Source organism: Ambystoma mexicanum, chromosome 4q (genome assembly GCF_040938575.1).
Source record: "Ambystoma mexicanum isolate Mex_15411 chromosome 4q, UKY_AmexF1_1, whole genome shotgun sequence".
Classification (NCBI taxonomy): Eukaryota; Metazoa; Chordata; class Amphibia; order Caudata; family Ambystomatidae; genus Ambystoma; species Ambystoma mexicanum.
In genome coordinates, this window is record NC_090928.1 from 1,185,818,162 (window position 1) to 1,185,830,555 (window position 12,394).

Consider the following 12,394-nt stretch of genomic DNA (forward strand, 5'->3'; position numbering starts at 1 on the left):
GGTCCTAACACGGTATACCGGTATAAACAACGTGACGGTTACTATAGTTCACTTAAGCTGTTCACAGTATCTATAACGGTATACCGTTACACCCCTAGTCTAAGGTCCTCAGCACTGATTTCTCAAAAACCCTCTGCAAAATGAAACTAACACGAGAAGGACACATCACTTCCACCAGTGTAGAGGACACAAGTCATGTGACATTTTCAGTAGTATCTGTATGAGAAACAGCGTTCGTAGGTGTAAGCAGCTCCATTATGCAGAACTCAAGCTTTTCAGCACACAGTATATAAAGATTGTAATATCTAATTTATCTATGTCAACATGTAGTATGTATATTTCACTGTATGGTATACATATTTGTTGTTCAATGCATGTGTTCTACTATGGTGTGAGAAATTTCAATTTATGGTATGACTTTTTAAATGTAGTAGATGCATTTTCTAATACCATTGTGTGTGTCTCAGTATATAGCATATACATTTTCACTTTATATCACTTAATGTATGTATTTCAGTAGGCTTTTAATATGATTTCTATGAATGTAGCATTCACATTTTACTACATGATATACACAACTTGTTAGACATTTTTTTTCAGCTGTTCCAATAAAAGTATTACAACTTGGATTGTGTTTCAATATACACTTGGCATACAATGATTGGATCTCAGTGTACAGCTTATTTATTTCAGCATCTAATGTATGCATCTAAATATTTGGTGTATAAATCTCAGTATACTATTTATGTACAACATAGTATACTGACTGAAATTGCACAGGTTACCTGGCCATCCTTCTGATATCTGGCCCAGGCCCTGTAAACTGGCCACCTGCACTGCCTCCCTGATAACCCCTGCAGTTGGGGACTGTTTATTCTGTATCCCTTCAGTCCCCTTTCCAGCACTTTGTCCGCACCTCCTTGCACCTGCCTGTTGTTTTTTCATGTGTTCTTATTTATTTATCTTATTTATTCCACTTCCCATGTACTGCACTTTCCCCTCTCCCTTTTGCCCTTGCACTCTTCCTTTTTTTCCCCCCTTCCCATATACTTGCGCGATCTGAATGACACCTGGCCTAGTAAGATCGTTGTCTGTCGTCCTTTTGTTCCCCCCCTTGCCTCGTCGCGCCTTGAAACACTTGTGTATAGGCCTGTTATAAATGCCATATAATAGCATATCACATCATACAGTGTATGTGCTTATATATTTCAATTTATGCTGTGTTAATTCAAACTACTGTGTATGCATCTCAGAATAAAATGTATATATCTCAGTGTAGTTTACATAATTTAATGTGTAACCTATATATAAATGTATCAATCTCAATATACTATATATCCATCTCAGTATGAAATAAGTATCTCAGTGTGCAACACATAGATTTCAGTATACAATGTGTGCATCTCAATTTGTGATATATAATATCTCAGTATATAATGTATGCATTTCATTTTCAGTTTATATTTATGAATCTGGAAGTATGTCCCTAACACCCTCCCATAAAAAGCAATGTGTGTGTATATCGAACTGGTATCACTATTTCTATTGCTACCCACAAAGTTCTTGTAAAATGTGTAAAATGTTTAACTATCACGCGTGTGCATAGAATAGTATAGCAAAGCAAGATAAGATACATGTTATTGAATTAAATTAGGACATGAATAAAGTGATATATATATATATATATATATATATTTATATTTATATATATACACATATATATATATATATATATATACATATATATACATATATATATATATATAGAGAGAGAGAGAGAGAGAGAGAGAGAGACAGAGAGAGAGAGAGAGAGAGAGTGAGCAAGCTAGAAAGAGAGAAAGCTCACCTATCGGTTAGAGGCGTAATAACCAGACGATCAGTGCAGCCTAAAAATTCATTCTGGTAGATAAAATTCACATCTGTAATCGACACCCAAACTAGGTCCAAATCTTCTTTAAAATAGAATCGGCTCTGCTTCAACCACTCAAAGTCGTTAACTGATTTAATGTGCATTTTTACCTAAAAAAAAGAATTTGTGAGAAAAAAAATGGTTGTTCAATTGCTAGAGAAAATTATGCAATCATGTATTAGATTAAAATTTGTTTGGTGCTGGATATCACATTCAGTGCAATATGTTGATACCTTATTTTCTTTTACAGTACTTAATTCATATGTTTTAATGCTGTAGGTGAAATGTGTGCAGGATACAGTGCTATGATTTGCTGTTTCATTGCTGAACAGCATTCATCCAATTGGCATTTGCTGTTAAAGCTCAAGCCGGCCTGTTTTCTGGGTCAAGGCTACAACATCATTGAATAGTACATTCAGCATATAGTGAGGGAGGGGAATAGCTTGCATATATGGCCTTTTGGAAACAGCATATTAAAGGAATGGTCACCTTTACATAGTTCCTAATCAATTATCGGTACACCCATTCCGCACCATATAGCAATGTTTTGTAACTATGTTTTTGACGGAGCATCACTTACATTTGCCTGCCTTTAACACATTGGCCCAGTCTTGTTTGACAGAGTCATCTATTGGTAAGACCCAGCCAGGCTCGTGCGAGTTAACGTTGATGTCTCTTGCAGCAACCACCATAACGCAGAGAACATACTACCCCAGAGAATAGTATTGCAACACCAAGAAATCTTCTCACCATTCTTTACACGATTAGTAAAGCATCCTTCCGAGACAGTCATATTCCAGATGACATCAAATTGTCACAGTAACTTCTTTGGTGAAAAACCCTGAATTGGACCAAAGAGAACCGAGTAATCTACGGCCAATTACAAATTGTAATTTCTTATTAAAGATTCTAGATAAAGCTGGCACAGTGCAGATGCAAGCATTTATGGAAACCAACAACATTCTGTATAAACAACAATCAAGTTTCAGGATGGCTCATAGTACTGAGACAGCCATGCTGGATCTTCAGACGCACATGATCAGTATTATGGACAAAGGCAGGTCGGGCATCCTAGTGTTGCTCGACCTGTCTGCAGCCTTTCACCTGTTAGACCACGAACAGATGACTCAGTCATTAGAACAGATAGGGGGTTGCTCAACTAAGACAACATATTTGGTCCTCTCTTTCCTGGCCAACCAGAGATCTAATCTAAAATACATTGGGGGGAATCCTTCTCTCTCCCGGCCACCATAAATTGCAGAGAGCCTCAAGGGCTAGTTTGTCCCCTCTGCTTTTCAATCTGTATTTGATATTTCTGTGAACAGCACTTGACAACATCGGAGCGTTCTTTACACATTATTCCGATGACACACAGTTGTTGAAGGAGCTCAGTGGCAATTATGAAACCGATGCCTGTAAATTTTAGACAGTGTATAATGTCATAAATGTCTGGATGACATCCAACCAGATGTGCCTTAACGGAAATAAGACAGAGTTTGATTTTTGGATCACGCCAGGCCCATGCAAAATTAGGTAAGGTATACCAGACCTTCCAGATCAGTAACTGTTCTATACGAGTCCTTAAAAAAGTAAAGACCTTTGGCATCATCCTGGAAGCATCAATGGGTGCAGAATTACATGTGAGTAATATGAACAAAAACTGCCAATTTTACCTATGACTGTTAAGTCACATAAGGCCTTTACTAAACAAGAAAAACAGTGCCACAATTGCCAGGGCGACCATTTTGTCCAGACTGGACTATGAGAATGCTCTAATGCTGGGAGCAAATGAGGGTGCATTGCTGGATGTCAGATCATCATGAACAGTGCAGTAAGGATAGTCAATAAGAAAGCCAGAAGAGAGCATATCACTGTAGACCGAAAAGCGCTGTATTGGTTGGCGGTCAATGAACGGATTACCTTCAAGGCCATGAACACAGTCCACTGCTGCCTCCATGGCAGGGCAACCCCTCTATCTGAGAGAACAGATCATTTGTTAAACCCCAGGGTGATCACTGAGATCTGAATCCACTGGTCAAATTATCTGCCCTCCCTTTAAGTGCACCAACAGGCTCTGCAGGTCATTTTCCAGTAAGAGTCGCTCAAGTTTGGAATGGATTACCAAAGACAGTCAGACTTCAGAGCAACTGCCTAGCCTTTAGGAAAACGCTGAAGACAGCTATCTTCAGATAATGGTGGTAGATCCCAGTAGAATTATTGAATCTGTCAATTGTCTTGTTAAACTTTGTTGTCATGGTCTAAATGTGCGCGCCTTGATGCCTGTGGGCTTTGGTACAATATAAATATATAAATAAATAATAGCAAACACATACACACACCAGCTGTTGAGACTTAAGGCCATTGGAGAAATAAACTATCTCAATGCCTGTACAGAATCACATGTTGTGATAGAAAAGACAGAGTATGCTGTTTCCCCAATGCATTTCAACTCAACCTTTCACAGTTCTCACTCTATTATTCATTACTGGGGTCTCATAACTTGCTCTCACTGATTAAAACAATTTTAAAGGCTACTTTTCTGGTACGCTGAATCACTTTATACATCTTGGTGTATTATATGATATGGCATTTATAATGCTCCTATAAAGAGGTGTTTCAAGGCGCAATGAGGCAAGGGAGGAGCAGCAGAGGGAAGACAGAGGCAACGATCTTACTAGGCCAGGTGATGTTAGGAAAGATTTCAGTTTATATGTAACTTTCCCTCCAGTTGTACACCCCCAAACTTTTTGCTGCTGTTTATACACCTTAGTCTGACTTTGCCAGAGGTGCACAGCCTTCTGCTGCATCCATCCATCAGGAGCGGAGAAATCACCACTGTCCTGTTTGATAATCCTCACTGTATCTTCGGATTTGAAAGCCGCAGAGCCGTTATATTGCCACAGTAGAACCCGTAACCGAAGTGGACTCGACTGGCGAAGTTTGGTCCGGAGTGTGCCTGGGGTCGGGGAGTAACCCTAACCTTAACTGGTGGCCCCTAACGCCTCCATCCATTGTTACGCAAGAGTGGCCCCTGGGGGTCCCTCTCCATTCCACTGCTAGTGCATACTAGCAAACTATTCCCGAACCTTGGAATCAACTTTGCCTTCAAGTGTAGGGCCTCCTCAAATAGTGGGAACCTATTCTTCATCGCCTCACCCACCTTCCTGAGCTGTTAGAGCCGCCTGAAGAGACCCCGTTTTGGCCATTGGAAGAACCGCATGAGCCTGCACTACATGTACTATTGAGCATAAGGCTCCCCTTTTCTTAGGGTTTGGACTGCCTCTTAGTTAGGTGTGTGTTTGATGTTAAAGGGGACTAAAGACTATGCGCACTGCTGATGTTCCTTCCCCTCTAGGTTGTGAACATATTTTGTGCTTTTAACTCTTAGACCTTATTGGTCTTGTATATATCTTGTATTGATAGTGTTGTGTTGGTGTAGTAGGATTGCTGTGATTATTTTACTGTGTGTTGAGTTACAAAGGCCCTGTAATAAATGTGTTTATATTTTTTATATATACACCTGTCTGGGAGTAATTTGTAAGTGTCCTTGCTCTGTGTGCTCATTGAGGTCTTTCAGTCACCCTCACCCCTCCTGAGACTTAGGGCCTCATTACGACCCAGGCGGTAAGTTACCGCCTGGGCCGTACCTTTACCGCCATGGCGTAAACTATGTTTACGCCATGGTGGTTGGCGGACTTACCGCCCCATTCCGAGGTTGGCGGGCCGGTAAGTCCCCATTAACCCATTTACCCTTCCCCATTCCCATTTTTGCCCCATAGGGCATAATGGGAGTGGGGAAGGCGTTAATTACGCCACCGTAAATTACGATGGCGTAATTAACAACATGGTCCCTTAGCGCCATGGATTTTAACACCTGCTAAAAGCAGGTGTTAAATCCGCCATGGCGCTAAGGGACCTCGGAATCAGGCGGTAAGGGTCGGCGCTGTTTACGCCGCCGTAAACCCCTTACCGCCTGGGTCCTAATGAGGCCCTTAGTCTTGACCGCCTGCCATAGCTACCTTGATTGGTCTGGCTTGTCCAGAGGTTACCCTGTTCCAAGAAACTAGGCTGGCCTTCTGAACCTCTGCCCACCAGGTCAGAGTTCAGAAATCCGTCTTAACAGGTGATATTGAGATTGCGCAAGTGCAGGGGATAGGGGAAGGGGAAAAGTGCGAAGGGAAAGGGGGAGGGGGTAGTGCAGTGCAAAGGATAGACAGTAAAATAAATAAATAAAGACAATAAATGAAAGTGTGGCCCGCTGGTGGCAGTGCAAGGTAAGTGCAGATGCCAGGTGGCAAGTGCTGGTAAGGGGCTGTAGGGATACAGAAATAGTCCCTGAGTGCAAGGGTTGCCAGGGGGACAGTTCAGGTGTGCAACTGGCGCAGAGGACCTGGGCCTGAGATGAGAGGGTAGCCTGGTAACAAGTGCAGTTTCAGTTTCATGCAGGAGATGCCCTACCTCCTGCACAGCTTCCCCTCAGTCCCTGAACCACAGAGGGGCTTGGGAGGACCAATCTACTACTTTAAGAGGCCAGCAGTGTGGCGTGTGGAGGGTAGTGGACATTGGACTATGAGTACACAAGCCACTATGGTGAGTAACCTTTTCCTTACTCCTATGTCCCGTCCCCTTTCCTGGGTACTTCCAGGAGATTGTAAAGCACTACTCTAGCTCAGGGAGGAAGGCATCTAGACTGTTGCAAAGATATTTCTTAGGACTGAATATCCTAACTGTGCATCAGCCCTGGAGGTGGAATCCAGCGTGTAGTATTTGCAGAAGGCTGAAGGTGAGGCCCATGTCGCTGCTTTGTATATGGCCTCTCGATGTATGTGACATTGGAAGGCTACCGAATGCTCTTTTCTCTCGTCAAGTATGAACGCAGGTCTTGAGGAGGAATGTTGCCTTGTACTTGATAAGCATGAGAGATGAATGAGATTATCCATCTTTCTACAGTGGCCTTAGCTGCCTGCCCGGCTGTACCCAACCAAACGTGACAAATATTTGTCTGCACCCTGTGAGACTTAGTCATGTTGAGAAAAAACTTCAAGCCCCTTCGAATAGCCATACAATGGAGAATTCTATCAGTTTCTGTATAAGGCTCTGGGATAAAACCACCTTATCCCGTGCTGCAAACATGGGGAAGAGAGGCCACCAGCCTGTACATCCTGACATATAATTTTGACACTTCTTTCTTTCCATAACCTTGTGTCCCACACTATTTGTATTTAGAAGTAAGGATTGGCAATAGTTTTTTTTTTGTATAGGCCCTTTCGTTTTGACAAGACACGACTAGGACTGGGTTATTATTTGATGGTCGTAGATTGCTCCCATCTGTAGATTTAGGATTAGATTGGCGTTTATCACATCATTATTTGAAGTTTAATAAACACCCTTGAACTGTGGTCTTACAAGCAATTCCCAAAGGAGAGGGAGTAGAGAAGTCCTTTTTTATTCCTAAAGCAAGGATTGATATATAGAAAAGAAACATCCACAGAAGACCTAAGTAAAACTCAGTTGGTGATCCCCAAAACCCACCGGAAGATCTACTAGAGATTGTGCATTCCCATCTGACAGGGAGAATTTCATTAGCAAGCTCATGGGTGAACTCAAGGAGCTGCTCCATTTTACCACCTTACGAACTTCAGTTTACACATCCCCAAACAGATGGATTGGTAGAAAGATTTAACAAAACACTCAAAATGATCCTAAGAAAGTTGGTAGATAAGGATGGGAAGGAATGGGACAGTATGATCCCCTAGGCACCATTTGCAGTAAGGAAAACCCATCATACATCCACTGGATTCTCTCCTTTTGAACTACTTTATGGTAGAGAACCTAGAGATGTCCTAGACATGCTCAGGAAGATCTGGTAAAAAAGAGAAGAGGCACTCTTTCCCCTTTTGTAACTGCTACCAGGTTGCACAAGCATATGAGACTTGTTCGAAATCTAGTCTCTACTCATATGGGAAAGGGCCAAATCCAACAAAAGTCCACCGATGACAAAAAGGGTAAACTTACAATTGTTTTCCATAGGACCAAAAGTATTGGTCCTCTTGCCTACCTCGGAAAACAAACTTGTCTCTAAGTGGCATGGGCCATATGAAATATTGGACCGAACAGGAACTTGTACTTATAAGGTAGCACAACCTGACAGGAAACAAAAGATCCATCTATATCAAGCAAATCTTTTAAAAGAGTGGAAGGAAAACCTGTCTCTGCCACCAAGGCCACAATACTGTCACGCTCACCTTGATTCTACGAGGCGCCGAACGAAGCTGGACTGCTGCGGTCTCCACCAGTGTGACTCGTAGCGAAGTGATGATTGACTGCACTTGCCCACTCAGTTTCATCTGCATGGCCCGCAAGAGGATTTTCCTAGAAGCAGTAAAGGGAATTAGCCACCCGTGGTAGAGGGGTTAACACTAACACTATCTTCCCGAAAACTTTACAAAAACTTCGTAAAGTCTCACCTTATAGTTAGGAAGGATGAACTCTCCATCCTGCGTTTGGAGTGCAGGGGTGCGTAAAACTTCAGATACTTCACTGATCCAAAGGTATTTGGCAGAGTTCCAGACAAATAATGACTCCGAGGTAAGTTGCGTGTAAACCAAATGTATAGTTCTTTTAGAGTTCAAATGTCTGTTTTTCACTCATGCTCCTTTCATACCTTTTTCCATGCAGCGTGGAGCGGGTTCGCCTCAATGTATGAGGTAGCGCCTTGGTAAGAGTCAGTTTGCACCAACCACTGTTTAGCAAGTAATATTGTCCCAAGTGCGATTAACCAATAGTTCTCTATCTTCGTTGCAGGTGCGGCGCCTTTGCGAAAATGTGGAGCGTAGAATGGTGACCAGTGCTGCCTCGAGCGATAATATGTATCTTGCAGTAAGTAAGTGAATGCCTTTGGCGGAACCCCGCTCACCTTTTGTTTGTTCTCATTTTTTCAGATGCTGATGTTGCGAGCGGCGATTCAACAGGGACCGCGCTGGGTCGTGAAGATGCTCTAATGATAGGTGAGTATGGCGCGGCGCTGCAGCTGGCAATGCGACGCGGTTGTTTTAAATGTTTTTTACCTTTCTTACAGGTGCGGCTGCTCCAGGAGAAGATGATGACCAAATGGGAATCTTCCTGTTCTAACCTTCTCTTCTTCTTTCCTTTTCTCTACGATCGGCTCTGGACACAAACGGGCGTAGCTGTAGAATGAATACTGGACTGCAGACACGGTGAGCGTTACGCTGCTGAGATGCAGAATAACGTGAAGCGGGTGCTGTTCTTTGGAGTGGTTTAAATAGCATCAAAAAAGTAGTTCCCAAGTAAAGAGTTCTAGTACCACACCTAAGTAGTAAAATAGTTCCTAAAGGAAAGTAGTCCCTTCATGGCCTCATGATGGCCTGTATGTGAGTTCTTTGCAGGATGACCTGCACAATTTAAAGATGGCAATATGAGCCTGGTGCCTACGGCGCCAGGACTAAACCCATATAGCCCCTAGACAGGGTTTTGGGAATTCCTGGGTCTTCATGGATGCCTGTTCCCTGAATAGATGGACCTGTTCCGATGTCTGGGGGCAGGCATCGTGACAGATACTATCCTATTTGGTACCAGAAGAAATAGATAACTTTTAATTAATTCCTCAAGAGCTATCTAATCAACAAGAAGATTTAAAGGATTTATTTATATAATTTCCCAATGTATTCTCAGAGAAATCAGGAAGAGTGAAAGGCGCTTATCACTACATTAGAACACCCAAGCGAAAAGTGGTCCATCTGAAACCGTATATACTCCCAGAAGCCCATAAACAAATATTGGTTTAGGAAGTGAATAAAATGTTGAGAGTGAGTATTATCGTACCCTCTTCAAGCCCATGGACCTCCCCTATAGTATTGGTCACCAAACCTGACCATTCATGGAGGTTCTGCATAGACTTCCGGCAAGTTAATGTCATTTCCGATTTCAATGTCTACCCCATGCCACACATCGATGACCGGATTGATAAACTCAGAAACGCCACTTTTCTATCAACCCTAGACTTAACAAAAAGGTACTGGCAGTGCCCAGTGTACGGGTCTGATAAGGAAAAGACAGCTTTTTCCACACCCCTGGGACTGTTCCAGTTCAAAGTCCTCCATTTTGGCTTAGATGGGCTCTAGCCACCTTCCAACAACTTATGGACAAAATATTACAGCCCTACTCTGATTTCTGTAACGCTTATATTGACAATATCATTTATAGTAAAATGTTGAAAGACCATCTTTTCCATCTCTTCAGTATTATGAGAGACCTTAGGAAAGCTGGCCTAACTGCCAATCCATCCAAATGCAGACTGGCCCAATGTGCAATGAAATACGTTGGCTTCTTTGTAGGGAATGGTAGTGTCCAACCTCAATGCGAAAAAGTGATGGCTGTCCTAGATACTCCTACACCTAAAACTAAAAGAGATCTCAGAGCCTTCTTGGGGTTAATCGGTTGTTACCGTAGGTTTAGCCCAAACTTCTCGGACAGGACATCTAGACTGACAGACTGGTTGAAGAACGCTGGACCTCTGAAAATTCATTGGACTGGCGAAGACGATATATGTTACAACAAACTAAAACAAAACTAAACCCTCCTGTGCCAGAACCTGATCCTAAAGGTTGTAGATTTCTGAAAGGAATTTGCATTACAAACAGACGCCTCCCTTACAGGGCTAGGAGAAGTCTTGTCACAAATGTGCAATGGATTGGAACATCGACTCGCAAACCTTACCCACATGAATAAAATTACTCTGTGCTGGAATTAGAGGCCCTTGCCACCAAGTGGGCCATTACCCACCTTATATATTACTTCCTAGAAAGAAAGTTCACACTTGTCACGGATCATTCTCCGCTAGTTTGGATTAGCCACCGGAAAGAACACTCGAGTCATGCAATGGTTCTTAGACCTGCAAACCTAATGTTTCACTGTGGAGCACCAAAAAGGCAAAGATCAAGGGAATGTGGATTTCCTTTCTCGGTTGCCTTGTGAAATAGATGCAGCTACATTGCATAGGGGAAGGGTATGTGAGACACCTGAAGGTGGGCAGGACACAGTCCTCACTTTTGGATCCAGTTCCTGGGGGTGGACAAGTGCGGGAAGATTGTGTGGATGGGGGAGCTTCAGGGAGTGGAAGTGGGACACTGGATGGCGAGACGCGGTATCCCCTTCCCTGTAACACCTTTATCCCATCCTACCAGGTAGGATACAGAGGGACTCAACCCCCCACTTTTCTGACATGAATACTTTCTCACAGACAACTCACTGTGAGGGAAAATGGACTAACAGTTGGGCTCTATACCTAACATGTCCCACTACAATGGTCAGACAGGGTCAGGCAACCACTGATCATTACACACACCAGACTTCCATCACACTGCCCCACACGGACGAAAGGCAGAGCACAGGATTCCAAGATGGCCGCCAGTGGATAAGGATGTGTGGTCCTTGGCCTCGCTCCTGGCCGATGAAGCAAACCTGACTATAAGGTTTTTAGGCGGGCTGGGCGACAGCGCGAGAACCCTTGATAAGAGGGTGAAAGCAGGAAAAACAGCTCTGCGATTTGTTCGCCCCCTCTGCTTTGTGCATATGAAAAGTTGAAGCTGGTGAGGAGAACGGGGCGTAGCCCACATATTGGCCAGGTGAAGAAAGGCAAAAGCTGGAGAACCCCTGATGAGAAGGAGGAAGCAGGCAAACCGCCGTGGGCTTTGTTAGCCCCCCTAGTGCGCAGGAAAGCTTCAGTAGGTGAGTAGAACGGGGCGTGGCCCATATGCAGACCCGGTAAAGGAATGCAAATGGCAGGAGGAAGAGTAAGAAGGCGTGCCCGGCCCCTGACGTGGCTTCGCAGGGACAATTAAAACTCTGCAGCACTGGACAGAACATTGATAAAAGAATCCTAGTAAGGCATGCACTTGTGCACAAATAAATGGTGTTGTAAAAGAGACTATACAGACAGTGGCCCTCATTCTGAGTTTGGAGGTAAGTATCGTCCCTTACCGGCATGGCACAAATAGTGTGTCCAAGCTGGCACCAGTCCGCTAATAGAGGACTATTACGTCTTTGTGAGCACAAGCTTTGCGCCACGCCGGTGAGGTACCTAGCGCCATGCCGCAAAAGGCCCCCAAAAAGCCCTTACCGGCATCAAGCGTGCCGTAGATAGCACTACCGCCATAGCCCAAAGCGCCATTAGCGGTGACCATAAATAGCAGTGACCGTAATTAGCAGACATCGCTATTTACAGTCACCATAAGCAGAAGCGGAAATAGCGTCATCGCACAGGAACGGGAAGGAGCATGGCGGCCATCTTTAAAAACACAATCCATTGCCATCCTCAGCACACAGGACCCGTGGGACACTGGTGATAGTCTAAAAACTTCATCCTACTACCCAAGAATGCCTAAACCTCTGAAGAAGGAATCTGCCCCCCTCCGAAAGGAAAGATTCAGCCAGGACGAGCTCCAGATGCTCGTGGACACTCTCCAC

The 12,394-nt window shown here is 43.6% G+C and overlaps 1 protein-coding gene across 1 annotated transcript in view; it reads right to left on the reverse strand.

Annotated features, from left to right (window-relative positions):
• DNAH8 (dynein axonemal heavy chain 8) overlaps positions 1 to 12,394 on the reverse strand; it is an 8,835,797-nt gene that overhangs the window by 3,851,185 nt on the left and 4,972,218 nt on the right. Inside the window, exon 43 of the mRNA XM_069608756.1 lies at positions 1,847 to 2,019. Within this exon, the coding sequence (XP_069464857.1) occupies positions 1,847 to 2,019 (173 nt within the window). The remainder of the gene's footprint in view (positions 1 to 1,846; positions 2,020 to 12,394) is intronic.